Here is an 18,040-nt window from a genome sequence, read left to right on the forward strand (position 1 = left end):
CAGGTCTATACCACTGACAGACAAGTAGCATAACATATCTGTAAAACCCTAAAATCTACAATCATGACTATTTGTTTTCCCCTGCCAGGTCTCTGTAAGTGACATGGCATTTTTACATAAGTGATACTAACTTGTTATCAAAAACAGTCAGAAAACTGAAACACAGTATATACAGTGAAGGCTGTTCTCCATACCTAATAGTACCACTGACTCAGAAGACAAAGTTTTACTATTCCATAGCAATAGACTTGCACTGATCTGGCACATACCCAGCCCTTGCTGAAAACAGCATTCATGTCAGCCCAAAGCGTCGTCAGATGCACTATAACCATGATGCAAGCCCAAAGAAACTCTGCCCTCCGAGAAAAAGCAGCTTATTCATCACCAGTGACATGAAGAACACAAGCTAAGGAGATTTCTTATTTATAGATGGAAATTACTCTCATGACAGAGTAAATGATAATTTCCATTAAGTAATTTTTGATCACAATTACATCAAGTTCACTGAGATTTATAGCCATACTTCACTTTATTTATGTGCATGAGCAACTGAATTTTTTTTTATTTAAAGTAACACCTAAAAACTTTCTTGTATTTTTTAAAAGCATAGGACACGTACAGCTGAAGGGAACTGCCTTTCCTAAATTTTGTCCTACATATAAAACTTTTTCTCTAATTCACGGTGCATACCAAATTTTACCAAGATGACTTAAATACAATAAAATACCTTCACATCTCATCTTCCAAAAGATAATTTAAAAATTAGGATCAAGGGATCCTGGTTTCAAACAGTAAGCATAGTTTCTGCACATCTTATTAAGCTATATAAAATATCATGTGCTAATACACAAAATAAGCATCTCTAAGAAACAAAGAAAATTTTGGGAAAATGTTTATAACATAGCATCCAGAACTGTACATGCAAGTGACATCCAGCTTTTACAGTTACTCTTCTCACTTGTGTATTTTTATGCCATGACTTCTCAAGGTATGCAGATAAATATGTTAGAACTTTTCACACTGGAGAAAAATCAGATTTATTTTACCTGCATTGACTTCTATAAATTGATTTACATATACACACAAAAAGCAGACTTGCAGCTAGATTGTTCTACATACAGAACCCAAGCCACATTACACACAAGCATGATGCTGTTGGACTCCATTGAAAAACCAAATAACTTCTGCTGGTACCTAAATCTGGATTCAGTTTGAGTTCATCGCTTAAGCTCCTTTGCCCAGGACCCATGTTTCAGTTGTTGTTACTCTTCACTATAGTTTGGTCCTACTTCTGACATTAAAATCCCATTACCACCAATTTTCATGGTGGCTGGACTCCTGGTATTGCTTGATTCCAGAGAAAGACTGACAGACAATACCATCTCAACTGCATGTCTGAAATGCTAAGAGATATACTGGTAGTAATATGAAAGCAAGTAAATAACTTGGATTTTCCAAGTCTCACACTGCCACAGAGACATCTCTAACTACTGAATGTGCAATGTGAAAGAAAGAATCCTGCAGCAGCAGAGCTGGGCAAGAGGAGAAAGACAGCAAAGAAAACTGAAAGGAATTGCTCACCTTAAAAACAGCCCTGCTGAGATACTAGAACAGTGACAACTGGGGAGGTTGAAGGTAGATGTACACGTTTGTCTTAAGGTGGCAATTTTTAAACTTTTTAATAGCAATCATTAAAATAAAAGCAGCTTCAGCTTCCTTATCTGCTGTTTTAGAAAAGCAACAGAACTACTCAAATCAGTGGTCAGGCAGATGGAGGAAGCATGTGCTTTTTCATTTGCAATCAACTTTCATTCACATGCTGAAACCCATTGAATAGGAACACCTAAGCATTGCAGCAACCAGATCTAGTTTATTCCTGATTAATCCCTTAGCTTCTTATGATATCTGGGTCAAACCTACATGTTACAGCTATGTAACAAGAAAGAAAGGGGGGAAAAAAAAAAAATCAAACCCGCAAACGTGGTGGAGTGGTAGTTGAGGATTCCTAGTGGTACTTCCTGCTACTGGTGTTATATTCCTGCCCCATATCGCTTTCCACCATCCTCCCAGGTGGACACATTTGCCCACCCACACAGAAGTGTAGCCAGGAAACTTCAGTCTTTGCATATGATAATTTAATACACAAAACAACAACAGAGCAAGAATTGCCTCCACCTAGAAGTGATGTCCCTTGCTGAAATCACCATCTGCACTGATGTCAGATAGCTATGCTAAAAAGCCATGAACTCATTTCAGACTAACAGAAGTCATATTCACTGACTTCTCAGCACAGCTGGGTGAAGAATTAAAGCCAGCACTCAGGGATGCTGCACAAATAGGCTTTCAAATATCCAGAAAGGATAGGCTTGTGTTACTCTCATCTGTCAGCTTGCCATTTTATGGCATCCTGCATTGTTTAAATATGCTCCTCAGCTCCCAAGCTGAATGTGGAAGCTCTAAGTGTGCTGTAATGAGGCCAGATCAGATGCCAGCCACAACATAAACACCACCAGAGAGAAAGGCTTGAGGGTGCCTGTGGCTAGCACACTAGTGGCAGGGCTGCTCCCCTAGTCAAGCTAGTGGTCCCTAACACAGCCCAAGAGTCCAAGATGGACACGACACAGCTGAATTAGTTTTAATTTACTAAAATACATAGATAGTTGCCAGATGTGAATGAATAATTTATAAATGGTGTAGCAAATGTCTACCTGAGCTTGCAGGATGCGGTCTGCTGGGGGAAGACCTGACACAACTGTGCTTAAAGCTCCAGTGATCCTACTCTAGATGTAGACAGAGATTTGCCTTGTGTCCTTGTGTGCCTGTTTGCTGAATGGACTCTGGTATGGTAGCTAGCCCCATTCCCTCCTTTCTTAAGAAGGCCTGCAAAGTCAGAGGGTGGCCTGAGAAGTGTTTGGGACACTCACAGCATACTGCCTGTGTCCCCATTCCTGACATTCAGTTTCCAGTCTTCCAGCTGGTGGGATCTCTCAGGACCCAAGTTCACTTTCAGTCCTCATCGCAAAATACAACAGGCAAAGGAAACACTGAGACAGCCATGGGAAAGTAAGATCCACTCCATGCTTACGTGGACATCACCCACACAAGTGACTGGCTACAAGTTGCCAATTAATGACACTAGCAGTGTCCTGTGGAGATAAACTGAGGTTAAGTTTAGTTTCTCCCTAAAAGTCAAACAAATCAGGTAAGCCAGACCACAGGCAATGAATTCTTCCATCTTCAGAAACCTAGTATAGCTAGAATATCTTTTTTGCCTGCAGTAGCTTTTCAGAGACAGAGACCAAGCTGTCCTCTACTTATTGAGGTCAGCTGTGATGAAAGTACAACAGATAGAAAAAAGGCTGAGAGCATGCTTTAATGCCACAAGTCTTTGTTCATGCCATATCCAAGCAGGTCTCTGATAAACCAGAAAACTTCTGTCCACAAAGAAAACAATCCCTGTGGCAGCTTTACTACCACTAGAAATTTAACTATCAGTACTTCACTTGCCAAAGCCTGTACTTTCTGAAGACAGATTAAGAGCTCTCAGTCTTGCCCCCCAAATTTCTGTTGAGTTCTTTATTTTGCAGTGGACTCAGAATCAGTGACAAGTAATCTTTTGTTGTTTGTCCACCATCACAAGGTCAAACTTGAAGGGCAGATTGGTGTTGATTAACGCTCTTTGATTAACTCTGTTAGCTCCAGAGTTTTATCCCCTAACCACAGAACAGGATGCAATATGAACATCACAGCATCTCAGATTTGAAGCTGAGGAGACAGAACCCTTCAGAGTGGTTTGTGCTGATCCACAGGCAGAGAACAAAGACAAACTATTTGCCAAATATCACAGAACAACTTGGCATAACCAAGTGTTGTACCTTGACTTGTTGATTACTGGAGCTCACAGCATCTTAAGAAAAACATTATGAGTTTAAATAGCAAAACATCCATTTTCCATCTTAAAGATTTACAGCACTTATATCAGACTACCTCTGCTAACTTACAGATAAGATTACCATCTAATCTCAAAATGCACATCCCTTACTTTTCATGTAACACAATGCAACCTTAGCATTTAAGAATGCTGTGAAGTGATTCAGCACGCAGCACTTCCCTTGAACACACAGAGGACAGAGATCTTGTGCAAGAGGCAGCCCTTAAATACAAAGATGTAAACTGCATACTCCTTCTGAGCTACACAACTTTTGATCAACAGCAGCAACTAGTTCCCTCTTTCTAAAGCCACTCCCCAGTAAAGACATGCAACTATGATGGAACCAAATCATATCATTTCCTTTAGGTTTTTTTTCCCCTCTAATAGCTGAAGTTCAAGCTGCCTGATTAATGACACCACTGGTATAAACAAGAGCATTTACAAGTAGGTTTCAACGCTGTCATAAACTGCCTAGACTTGAGTTAAAAGACACATCTCATCTCAACTCTATTGGCTGAGAACAGTTTTCAAGTTCCAGTACCTTTCACAGAATAAAAACTTAACCAGTAGCTGATAATGGTCCAGCTAAACATGTAAGGAGATATCATTTATAAATTATGCGTTTAGTTCTGCACAAGCTTCATCCCTCTGGCACTCAGCTTTTACCAACCTCAGTGACAATCCTGCATGCTCAGGGCAAGAATCTGGTCCATACAGGTGATTCAGATCAGTGGATTTTGCCAAACTCCTGACAACCTGCATGGGATTTTTAAAGTACTATGGGCCTTAGGTCACAATTCCAAATACCTCTCAAAAGTCACCAGCTTGCATCTAAGCCCACAACATGTTTTTGGAAGACTCTGCCTTAAAACTAGCCATTAAAGCCACAGAGAAAAACGTGCAAAAGTTAACTTGCATCTCTTGTCCAAAAATTACAAAACACATCATTTAAATGCACCATTAGGTAAAATTTGGAGGATGCCTAACCTTTCCAGAAACTATTAAAGCAGCTGAGTATTGATGGCATTCAGATGGCCAACTCTTGAGAGTGCTTGGGCCTGGAGTTGGTTCAAAATACCTCACTGTAGCAGAGACGTCTGCAGGCAGGTGTGGAGCACCATTTGCCAATCTGTGGTTAACATCTTCAAATAAAAGGAAACCAAAAAGCAAACATAATTTTTGCTTTACATAACTTAACTAAGGAGCTGGGGTGGAGTGAGGGAAGCACTTTGCAAAGCCTGTTTTCTTTAAGCCACATTTCAGTCGTCACCATAACAATAGCCTTGGCACTGAAATGACGCTGCAGTGAAATATCAGCACGCACAATGTCAGAACTCCCAAAAGCAAACCAACAATTGGACATACTAGCTAAAGTTTATTTCAGGTTTAGTCAAGAACATATCCAGGGCTTGAAACTTTAAGTGTTACTTACTCACACAGAAGAATGCCGTTTTCTAATCCGGAACGAAAATCCTTCTCACCAAAACTTCTGCCTGTCACTTGCTGCAAAAGAGCAGAGGGAAACAGAGTGACATCTATTAGAAGGTGCACTTTACAGGAGCAATTCACAATATCAGTAAAAGCATTGGCTGCACAGGAAACATCTAAGCTATACAGGTCTTGCTGAAGGACTAAGTCCTGTCCATCAACCAGCTTCCTCTTTCCCATTTCATTGAGCTACGTAACACATGGAACAAAGCAAAAGTAAAAGACCCTACAAACCAGAACCAACAATGTAATCTTCAAAATATTTAAAAAATATTATTCTGTGGTGTTTGGAATTTTAAAACTAGTATATTTAGACAAACCATATTTTTTCTTGCTTTTTTGCACCACCTTAAAAATCTGGTCTTGAACTTTTGTCCTTTAAACTATCACCTTTATACAATAAGCAAAGGAAGTGCTTGCATGAGTTGACAGACCTTCAGATGCACGCTACAATATTCCTGGTCACATTAAATGGTATTTCACATCATTAAGTCAACTGTGAGTGTGAAAACAAACTAACTGAAATATAAGGTTTAGGTACCTACTCATGCAGCCTGTAATGGATGATTGGACCAGGAGGTATCTTTTGTAATATGAGCTCTCAAGCCAGTCTGTGCTGCTTAGGAATGGACCATCTAGAGCTGTCTAGCAATCCCAACTTTGCCAGGGTATGCTGGGTGCTACAAGCATGTCTGAACCCCCACTTATGACTGACTACCATGTTGACAGTGTTAACAAGGCTTGCCATTTATCCTCAAATTACTTGCAAAAGATGATGTGGTCATTTAAAAGTATAAAGAGTATTTCTTACTGCCATCAACAAATACATAAAAATAGCAATTGTGTTTAGGGAGTTCTGAACAGAAACAAAACAAAGGAAAAAAAGCCTGCCTAAGTTTTTAATTGTCCTCCAGGAGGTCTTCTCTGCACCCAGCCAAAACATTTACCGGATGCTTATAGAGTTCTCATGGCTCACATCCAATCTTTCAGCAAGACCCTTGCTCTGGGTGTTGCTTCCACCATAGGGAATAGTGACTTGAGGACACATCTGTCCCTGCGTCCCCATTTTCTCCTTGCTGTTCCATTCAGATATAAGACCCTTCCCCTCCCAGTTTCCTGTCATAAAGACAGCAATTTATAAAAACTGACAAGTTTGGCACTTTCCCATGGGATTAGTGAATGCACCAGCTTCACAGTTTCTGGTTATAGCTGCACACAGTCAGACAGAGAACAACAATTTTTTTTAATTTGAAGTGTAGAAGCAAAATCTAAAACCTAATCCCCTACTAAATTATAAATAAACTGTTCTTTTTCAATGTAAAGGAATTTCTTCCAGCAAACTGGCATGACAGCGTGTAGACTTAAGCCTCCTGTATTCTCAAAAGTGTATCATAAAGACAACAGCTGCCAATCATATTTTATGCAAATGTACAGATCAAGACCCTGAGTTGCAATCATACCTCAGAAGAAACCCAATGCAATTTCCCAGTAGAAAATGACCTCTAACCATTTAAACTCTAATCAGAGTACATCATCTCTAATCTTGATCTGCTGGGACAGAGGGAAATTATAACAAGAAAAACATTAGCATTTGGGAAGAATGATAAATGGAGCATATCAAAATGGACTTGCATTTCATCCACAGAATAAAATACAGAAAGGATTAGGAAGAGCTATTTTATAACAGCCTGACTCATAGTGCTTTTTTCATTTATGCAGGAAACAAAAAATATGAAAATTATAGCTATCTTATTTCATTCCTTAGCATCAGGCATTCCAGCTATGGAAATTAATCTTTTACATGTTTGTTGAACACCCTTATTCAGCAGGGTGCAGTACTGAAACTTTTAACACAATTCAGGTAAGAACCTAGCTGCCAAAAGCTGTCAGCTGAGGACTGCTGTCACTAGTGCTGATGTAGAAAGGTTTCATACGTAATTTCTGGCTGCACAAATAAAAAATCATGAAATGCAAATGCACAGCTGGAACAACAATTCATCCAGTGAGAGGTACAACAAAAACTGACAGCAGGTGAGGAAAGACAGGAATGTCCAGGAACAGTGCATGTCTGTTTGAAAAGGAACTGGAAGTAAATGAGGCACGGAAAGGTTTACGCCTGTTCTGGATGATTCAGCTGCAGAGGGGAAACATTAATCAGCTACAAGTCTCCTGATTTAGCCAATTAAAATGTAAGAAAGGTTCAACAGAGAAAGGCTAACTAAAAATAAGCGTGAAAATGACATTATAAATGACAAAGATAACCCAAAAGGGGACTGAGAGGATCAAGAAGCTGGGTCCACCTTTTCCAGAGGAAATCACAGCTCAGTTTCTTGGCATCTGCACACACACACACCCTGCTGCCTGCGGGAGGCCACGCGGGGCCATACCCTCAGGAAGAGCTGCAGCAGAACCACAGGCCAGCTCCTGGCATGGCTCTGAGATAACCTCTGCTCAGCACACTGACAGGGGGAGGAGAGAGGACCTAAAGTGACTTCAAGCAAAAGGGTTGACAGTCTCATATTGGCAGAGTCCTGCATAGCTATATGCACACTAAAATTTGCCCAAATGCCTTTAAAAAGAAAGCATGGGCAGTAGCCATGGTATCACAAAACTGCTGCACATGTGCCAGAACTGTGTTTATGGTGTTAACCTAAGCTCTGGTCTGTTCCTACTGGCTTATCTTCTTCCATGTCCAGTCTTCAGTTTGGCTGCTGGATGAAAACCCCATGCTGAAGGTACAGACCAGCACACTTGGGCAGTACAGAAGGCAGCAGGATACAGGGAAGAGTTCCCTCCTCTCTTCAGCAATGCCTGTACACTATAACTGACTGCAGTGCATGGGTACAGAACAGAGAATGGATCACCTTAAAGACAAAACACAAGATGTTATCCTGCTCATGATTACTGAAAAAAATCCTGCTACATTTTAATAAGTTCTATAAAGCCGAGAGGAAAAGAGCTGCCTTTCCATAACACACTATAGCTTAAAAAAGAGAACAGAAGCAAAACACAATATAACTTCTTGTTGTGCTTCATTTACATGAGGAGGAGTTGTTTTTATTCATCATCTGGGCAATATTTTCTTCTCGGTATAGAGCTACAAGGGCCTTCAACCACAGCAATTATTTGACTGCCGGACACGTTTCTCACTTTCACTGACGCTTAACAACCTAGAAAATAAACCTAACATGAGTAACAAAAGTAATTTAAAAAGGAATAAAATTAGGAGACTAAACCACAGCACACTGACTCACTATCATAAGCTTATAATAACAACTTTAAAATGTCTTTACACACAGTAACACTTCCTATATACACTAATGTTACCAATTGACTCTTTGTTCTTTGCAGTTACACACGCCACTAAATTTATGTCATCAAGGATGGCTGTCATCCAGCCACTAACCAGTGCCATATTACACAGCTCTATTTTCACTAAGATTCAGTTCACATTGTCTTGCCTGTGTTTTGTATTGCTGCTTACTGAGATGGAGTTCACAAAGCCTCTGATATCAAAGAAGCCTAAGGGCATGAAAAAGGTGACAAATAAGAGTGGATGCTGGCCTCAGGTGAAATTTATCTTGGCCAATAAGATGCAAGTAGTTGAATAAACACATCATCAGGGACAGGAATTTCAAAATAGCTTCATTTTCTATGTGCATATCTGAAAATACCATGTAAAGCAGTGAACAAAAATATAGACACAGCAGGGAGAAGTCTTTGTTCCTCATTACACATTTTTAACATCTTATGAAACACAACAGCAAAGAAAGAAAGTTTGGTAGACTGTTCATTTCTTTGTATATGAGTACATTGCATTTCAATTTTGTACAACTACTAGTTTTCCTTAGATAATGTTTTACTTAAAAAGCCCACTGTGGTACTTAAGTAGAAAGCATTGCTTTTACTATAGGGAGATGTGAAAGCAAAGTCTAAACTGCCAGAATCACATTTACATAAGCAGAAAGCATTGGATCATTCAAGCAGTGGGGAGCACAAACCACCAAGAGCATGACAGCTCTTAGGACATAAGAATTTCACATCTCTATAGTAATAAATTCTTGCTTCCCCATTTCTCTGAGCTAATAACACAAATATGCAAGGTAAGGTCTTTTCTTCATCTAACATAGACAATAGATTTCTGAACAAAACAACACTGCAAACTTAAAGCCATCTTTACATTTGCAGACAAGAATTGAACACCACATTGCTCTGGTGTCTCAGTGGGACCCTTCACCAGCTCCTGCTTCTGCCCAGCTCTGCTTGTGCCATGCCTTGCTCTGCAAAAGCAGACTGAACCCATCACCTATGCACGAGCTATGTGTGAGCTATGCATCTCTCTTCCTGAAGAGCAGAGGGATTTAAATTGATGAAATCACAGCAATATAAGCTAGTCCTAAGCAGCTTTATTACAAATACTAGGAAGCTAGCTGATTTAGCATAGCCAGACTTCAAGACTACACGAACGGAGCTTCCCTAGAGCAAACACTGGTCTAAATGTACCTTGTCTTCCGAGAAGGCTGATGAGAAAGCACCACACAAAGCTTTCCAAGGCATTACGGTCTTGAAGTAATTCCCTACTAAAATCAATAAAAGGATGAATAACCCAAACATCTTTATTGTGTATTTCTACTCTCAAAGACAAAACCTGTGTAAGGTCAGAATGACTGATGTATCCAGCAATGAACCACCCAAAATTCTGTGGTATGGAACTTGAAAATTTAGAGAATGTATGGAAGGAAGCAGGGAGATTTCACACTTGCATGACAATATTAATCTGCAAAGAAAACACTTAACATTACTATTTTTTTTGATCTTCCTCTTTCTCGTCACTTAAGTTTAACTGCAGTTTGCAAAGTTAACTGGTTATGCTGAAGTCTCCTATGCTGATTTCCTCTGGCTGTTCACCCTCATACTAATCTTTAAAAAGGCAGGATGTTTACTTGCTCTTTTCCAACACATCATAGGAGCTCTTTTTTTTTTTCTACCAACAACATAATAAAATCGGAGACAAGGTATTCTCCTCCATTTGCTTTAAATTTCCATCTGCCACAGTGTCACTTGGGTTAGCTGACAGTTTGGTGCCAACACATAGCATGGGAGAACCATACCTGCTGGTACAAACATACACCTAATGCCTTTTGTGGACCCAATTTTAGGTCCTTACCAAATGAATGATTTCTTTGCTACAGGATGCCAGCTAGTGCCTTTTCTATTCCATGAAGGGAGAGACAACTGAAAGACCCACAACAGCAAATTTTTTTCAGTTCTTTATATAGTTTAGTGAGGAAATGATCCTATAAATAGACAGACATTTATATCAGACATTTATATTTAATGTGTAAACTAAAATCAGGTCCATTCAGTACTCCATTTAGGAAAAATGACAAAAAAAAAAAAAAAAGAAAGAAGAGTAAAACAAATGTGCCAGAAATTGTGCCAGACACAAATTTCCATGCCAGGCCTCCACCATCCCTATTCTTCCTATCAAACAAGAATTTACCAAGATGAAGACAAGAGTGCTCCACTGACACTTGAGACAAACCACAAACAAACTCTGAGCTTCTACAGAGCAGGACTGCTCTGTAAACTCAGGCCTTGAGTTTCGCAGGTCTTTGACAACACCCCCTCGGCACTTTCGTGTATGCCAGAGAGAAGAGTTCAGCATCTGCACTACAATTCTGCCAGCTGAAAGGCCAAGACATGATGGGAGAAGACAACTGCAAGCAAATGAGGCTTATTGCTGCTGATAAAGAACAGGCATCAACACTATATTCTTCCTTTTCCCAGTAACACACCACTGCCATCAGCAGCTATTACCTATCCAAGGCTTTAAAGCTAAGTCTGTGAAGGTTTTGTCCTTACTAATCCTGGCCGTCACCAGAGCTTTCCACACTGAAATTCTGCATTGCTAACAGTATTATTACCCATGTACAGTTGCCATACTTGTTTGGATTTATGATCTCACAGAGCAGTGCACATCTCTGCCAGGACATCTGGTAGTATAGTCTCGTTTGGCTGGCAAGCTGCTAAGGAGTGTTAAAATTTCATGAGAGAGTAAAATCAGCCTCCTTTTTCATCTCTGTTCCCAAATGCTGTTTGTATACATCCCTAGGCACATTGCCAAACTTTGCAGCCTTCCCTATGGGGTGGTACAGAAAGGATGTTAATTCAAGTTCAAATGTTTTGTGGAGAACAAGAGCAAAGCAAGAGAGAATTTAAGAGATTTCTGTCAGACTTCTGGCTGAAGTGGAAGCCCTGAAAGCTTCACCTAGCAGCAGGCCACTTGTTACATCACATTTGTGTTTGTTAGACAGAAAACTGGTATTGCATCATTGTTTTATGGGGAACTCTCATCTGTACTTCAAGCACTATTATCAAAATTAGATACCAGATGATAGACATGACAGAGCACCCTAGGATACCTGGTTTTAATCTGTGGTCCAGTTTAGGGTTCTTTCTATTACTTAAAACAAAACAAATAAGAAAAAATAAGGTCTCAATGAGAAAAACTTTTTTCTTGCACTGTGCGAGCCATCATCTTTTTATTAGTTTTAATGTGAATTAAAGAAGGGGGCTTTGTCATGGTTTAGCCCCTATGCTCCTGCCATAGATTTATCAGTCAAGCTTTCATCCTTCTTGACTGGTGACAAAGAGGAATGAAGCATTATTTCAAGAAAATAAGTTGTATTTGATGGCAACTACATCTTACCAGAATGAATAATATGCTCTTTAGCTGTGTATTCTTTTCTGCAAAAACAAGGTTCCATGTAGGCAGGCAGAGAAGCAGAGATCAGGATCAGAGCATACGATGTGGAGCCAACAAGTACAACAAACCAGAAGGTGAGAGCAAAGTAGCTGCCTCCTCAGTCCAAGGCCCTCATTTAATCTAATCCTGGCTGTCTGGACAGCCTGGCCTTGTTCCTCTACACCATCTGGAGAAGGATCCCTGTTCAGCTACCCCTTTCACTACTTCACAACTTACCCCAGTTCAGGGAGAACCAGTAATTAATGGTAGCTCCTGCACCTTCGAAGGGAACAGGAGCAGATGACTAACAATTACCAGCTATCATGAACACCTTTTTCCAAGGTCTTACTTTCTTACCCAATCAGGCTAAACAAGCAGTCTGCTCATTGAAAAATTCCACCCTCTTAAATGCAATCCCCAGGGGTTTGCCAGGGGGCACTGCCTTCTATTGTCCCTCTTTAGTTGCATGCAGAAAAAAGGTTTATACAGGGTTTATACTCTCAAAAGCAGCAACTGTTGATTTAGCCCTTATTATTTCCCTGAAGTGATACATCTTGAAGCTGGAATTAGTGCTGAAGGAGATCAGGAACTCAAGCTCTGGCTACTGAGCTCTGAGTATCTGTCAGACCAATAAATGTCAGCTTCACATTTTATCACCAAGCCAAAATTTTTTTAAGCAAAGGCCAGGAGAAATTTTTTCCTTTGCCTCAGGTTGATTACACTAGCAGCTATCCAACAAAACAGGAAATTGGCTTTCTGGCTATCTCTAAAAGAGCAAAGAATCAGAATAGACATCATTTTATCCTTTACCTCCTTTTTCTAGATGCACACTCCTGCAGTCATGAAAAAATTGCTCCTCCAAAATACATGCTATGTTGCACCATCTATGTGCTGAAAATAACGCATCTGATAGTCCTGAAACAGAAGTGTTTATAAAGCTCTGTCAAGTAATTACAGCTGCAGAGGCAAAGCAAAGCACAGGCAGCAGGCTCCTCATTGAGCCCAGCATCTTGTCCCACCCTCACAGCAATGAAGAGATCAGCAGCTCTGCAGGAGATGATGGGATCTCTGCAGTATCTAGATTTTTTAATCCCCACTTCACAGTACTCTAACCTATCTTACATTATTGCTGCATTTGGGTTTTACAAGACGACTGCGCTACTTCTTGGACAAGCAAAGTTTTGACACCAGTGAGTTGCTTTTTGCCAGGAATGTGCATCTTGGCAAACAGCTTTAAAACTCCACACATATAAAGCTGGACAGAGACGAATACAAGCATACAAGAAGCTGCAAGTTAGAGAGGCTCAACACTAGAAGCATTTCAGCTTGTCATTAACCACTGTCTACAGAGGTACTACCAAAGTTCAGTAATTACTCAGCTTTTGCCATGAAAAATGTCTGCTAGGAGACACCACTTTCCCTTTTTGAAGAAATTAGGTGTTCACTTGAGCAAACCATTACTGAATTTAGCCAGCCATTTAAAGATGACACTTAATGTCTCAAGGTCTCAGTGGAGCCTCTGAAATGCTGACGATAAGCATCGCTGAGCACCAGTCTACCTTGAAGCTTTTAAATTTAATATCATCAAGTCATATCAAGACAAGTCCATATGTAAAGTGTCCCAGTTACAGACTGTACAATTTAAATATATATATAAGTATAGCTCAGCAAGCCATTTTAAGACTGGTTCTCCAGACAAGAAGCCTGGAAGCCCAGAGCAAGTAAAGCAGGAAACTGTCTATGAGGAATAAGTCACTTCATACAGACACCACTGAAAGACATAATTTTGTCTACTGTCAACATAACTCTGCAAAACTTTGTTCCTTTCAAATAAAAGAGAAAAACAAACAAACAAACAAACAAAAGACCCACAACACTTCTGGAAAGCAATATCTAAGCTCCTTGGATGTTCCCTCTGGACTCTGTATTATCACTTGGCACGTCCTCCAGCAGGAACCGAGCTGTGTGCCACAGCCTTGCAGTCATTTGCAAACTGCAGAACTGGCATCTTCTAAACAGGAAAAAATATGCATTTCAAAAATTACAGACAGATAAAAAATTATCCACTTTCCTACAGAAAGCAGGCTAACCTTAATTCAGTCACACACTTTAGAGGCCTTCATTAGTAACTCTGTGGAAGTAGACCTATTATATTCATGCCTCTAGAGAGACAGAGGTAAGGAAAAACACTCATGGTCTGAATGCCTTTCCAGCTAAGCCAGTTTTTCAACACCTTTGGCCACCAAGCAGGGGTGGAGTTACTGCTGCTGCTGTCAAGGAGCAGGAGGGCCATCTGCTCCCTAAGGGCAGGCAAGTCAGGAGGTAAGGGTGGCCCCAGTACAGGCTGTGTCCTCACCAATGGGACTCAGTCACGAAGGCATGAAAGGCATTAGTGACAAGGTCCATCCACAGTCTCAGATGTGGCAAAGGGATGAACTGGTTCCAGGGTCTGGCCAAGGAATCCAGCCAGGAGCAAAAGGAGACAGGGCCACAGGTCTACAGGCCACAGGGCTTCAACAGAGGTCCAAACCCTGTTGAGCCAGGACCAAAGACAAAGCATGGACACAACCTTCAATCTATGTACAAGGGATCCATCCAGGAGACAAGGTACCTGCAGCATTATACTGCACACCAACAGCAACAACTCCAGAAGCACCAGGTTTGAAGCCATGACAAACCTGAACAAGGAGCAAGAAACAGAGAAGCAATGAGAAGGTTCCCTCTGCAATTGTCATCTCTGTTGCCAGACACTCCAGGCATTACCAGAAGTGGTAACACTCCTGCAATCCATGAGAGTTACTGGTTCTAAACAACTCTGATTCACTTTACCTATCTTATGAAAATGGAAAAATCCCTTTCTTCTTCCCTCACATCAAGCATGAAAGCTGGAGAGGATAACACAGCCACAAAGAAAATGCTGCCATAAGGGAAGAAACACAACCAGAAAAGAAATAGGAAAGTATGCTGAAAAATAACAACTATTTATCTCCAAATTATGATGACTTTACAAGCAGAATAAAAAGCCTACTGCAGCCTCTACTGGAGTAGATTTGTTTTCTGTTCTCCCCAACTCTGCTCCATGTCTCCCATGTCCCAAACCCTAAAAAGAGGGCCAATAGCCCTGAAAAAGGAAGTAGTGGCTGCCATTGATGTTCCATATTAATGGAAATGCTTAAGAACAGCTAGAATTAACTGATCTTCTGGAGCAAGTGGACATGATTTGCTGGTAGATTTCACTGCATTTAAAGAGAGAAGAAAGTAGTTCTTTAAGTTTTCAAATCACAGCTTACTTTTGAAAAGGCACCTCCAAAACTAGCCATCAGCTTAAACAAAACTAAGGGAAAGAATGTCTTATTGTTATTTTTCAACCTTCTGCATTATTTACTTCTCTCCCCTCCACCTCCAAAATTACATTTTTCCAACTAGAGAATGTTCAGACTTATCTTTCAGCAGATTGCTCCCACAGGAGCTAGTGATCTCGCAGTGCATAATGAGTATGAGACCTGAAAACCATTTTCCATTCATCCTGTTTAGCTGGCACAGGGCAGTTACACGTAAGTACTGATAGACTTTTCTGCTGGAAATTCATAAATCAGTATTGATGTGTCCTGACATGATAAACACTCCACTTACAGACCCAGAGCATCAAATCAAGACCTATTTACACGGTTGCCCCTGAGACAGAAAGTGGCAATGTTACACAGGGTGGGTTGCTGCTATTTTCTCCCCTGCTGCTGCAGACATAGGGAGTCTTTGTTTGGAGGACATTGAGAACAGAGGGAGAAAGGGAGGAGGATGGATGATGCTTACAACAATAACAAACACTGCTCTTTTCTACTGCTGGAGCACCTGCTGCCTCCATCAGTTCAGGCTCATCCATTATGCAGCAGCGATGGCTCCAGAAGCACCACCAGCTCTGAAGCCAGGACAGACCTGAGCAAGGAACAAGGCACAGGACCAGCAGCAACCTCTAATTATCAAATCAATGAGCTGCACCAGGACTCATTCTCTTCCCTGTTTATTACTGGGTGAAACAAACACCAGGAACAATTAGATTAAGCATCTGGTTCAAATATAGACAGAGAAATAAAAGAAATTTGTCCTCAATAAAATTTGTCAATCGAGCTTTGTAGTAAATAAAATCCTGAAGAGACAGGCAAACCCAACAACTATTTTAATTGTTGTTACTTTTATTTTTACTGTTAGTGGAAACCATGTAAGGTCTAAAATGGATCGAAAGGAATGTAATTATTACCCCGTAATGCTTTAATAGTGGAAAAGGAGCCTATTAAAACATGCTTAACATTTCCAATCTAAATAATAAGAACTGCAAGTTTCAAAACATTTGCTACATTTCTAAAATTCCAAGAAATCTTTTGAGTTGACCACTTTCTCAGCAGAAATCAGACCTGTCCCATGAAGATTTCCATGCTTCCTTTACACTATTGATCTGGAGTACTTCACTCATGCCAACAGGGCAACTCAAATGTTTCTGTAAACATGAAGCATTGGCAGGACTCAACACCGAAAAGTATATTTAAATATATTATCAGCATTGGATTGCAAAACAATTTTCAGAATTAGTTGCTTAATTCGCTACTTCCAGCTGTCAAAATGAGAGGGAAAAGTATGACTGATTGAAGCATATTGGTTTTCCATGTACCTCTTGATACTCATATAATGAGCAATCTTCTCCAAATCTGAATAAAAAAAACCAAACACAGAGATCCTGACACTATCCATTAATTAATCATAACAACCATATAGAAAGGGAAATAAACTTTAAGGTAGTTTCCTAAATGGTTTTCAAATTTCACATATTATTCATATGATTCATATTATTCGTAGATTAAAGGCAAATATATTTAACAACTTTCTCCATTACTATTAAAAACCACACAGGTATTGACAATGTTATGTGGCACTCAGTCATATTGTACTTCCAGCCATGCATTACTGTCTTACAAATAGGAAAATGAACCAGAACTGTCAGAACAGGAATACCTGCCTAATCTGCAAGCAAAATTACAGACAACAATGAGAAGGACTTTAAAAACCACAAAAAATTCTCCCCCACCAAGGCCACTCACACCAAAAAACCTACTACAACATATATAAATAATACAGATATTCTGTGTATCAGGCAACATTTTTTTTTACAGCACTGCACTGTGTTCTTTTGAGAAGGCATTCTCCTACAGGAAACTGTATTTCTTCCCCCTTGTTTTTCAAAGTGAAGAGGTACATGCATGACAGTAGGAGCTTTCATTCACATGCTCATATAGCTTTTCAGTCCTGGTTGCCTGTAAGTGCACCAAAGCTGTATTAAAATCTAAGATGATAAACCTATGATGTTTTAAAAGTGAAAGCTGATGAAGAACTGAAAGCTTCTTTCTCTCTGGCTAAAATTAAAACTGTCTTTTCCAATCAGCTGACTCTAACAGGTGGAAATTCTAAACCTCTCATGCTAAATATTGCCCAGCTTAGGCTGGAAGAAGCAGTCACCTACGGGAAGCTACCAGCAACAGCTGTCTGATAACTGCCTGTCATTTGGAATTAAGGGCAAGCATTTAAAATTTTCTCATGAGAGAGGAAAAAAACCTGAAAAATACAAAAAAGCAACAGACTTCAGCGAACAGACAGTTTGTTTGCTACAAAAGCACCAGTTGACACTTCACTGAAATTTGGACACAGTTTAATCTTAAGAGTAAACCCAGTTTCTGAATATTTTTCCTAACTGTTCACTCCACAACTAGGGGCAGACTGCTCAGCAGAATATGAAAACATTTACACTGAGCTGGAGAAGCTGCTGGAAAAGCAATGTTATTTTGCCAGGACTGTTCTGCTGACAAATTTGTAACCACCACCAGATT

General features: G+C 40.1%; 1 protein-coding gene across 6 annotated transcripts in view; it reads right to left on the reverse strand.

The window, feature by feature from the left end:
• The window catches only part of LIMCH1 (LIM and calponin homology domains 1), a 173,831-nt gene that overhangs the window by 104,146 nt on the left and 51,645 nt on the right, over window positions 1-18,040 (reverse strand). For all 6 annotated transcript variants that reach the window (XM_071743660.1, XM_071743656.1, XM_071743659.1 and 3 more), the window contains exon 2: window positions 5,364-5,434. In XM_071743660.1, coding sequence (XP_071599761.1) covers window positions 5,364-5,434 — 71 coding nt within the window. The remainder of the gene's footprint in view (window positions 1-5,363; window positions 5,435-18,040) is intronic.

This window comes from Heliangelus exortis, chromosome 4, assembly GCF_036169615.1.
Source record: "Heliangelus exortis chromosome 4, bHelExo1.hap1, whole genome shotgun sequence".
NCBI lineage: Eukaryota > Metazoa > Chordata > Aves > Apodiformes > Trochilidae > Heliangelus > Heliangelus exortis.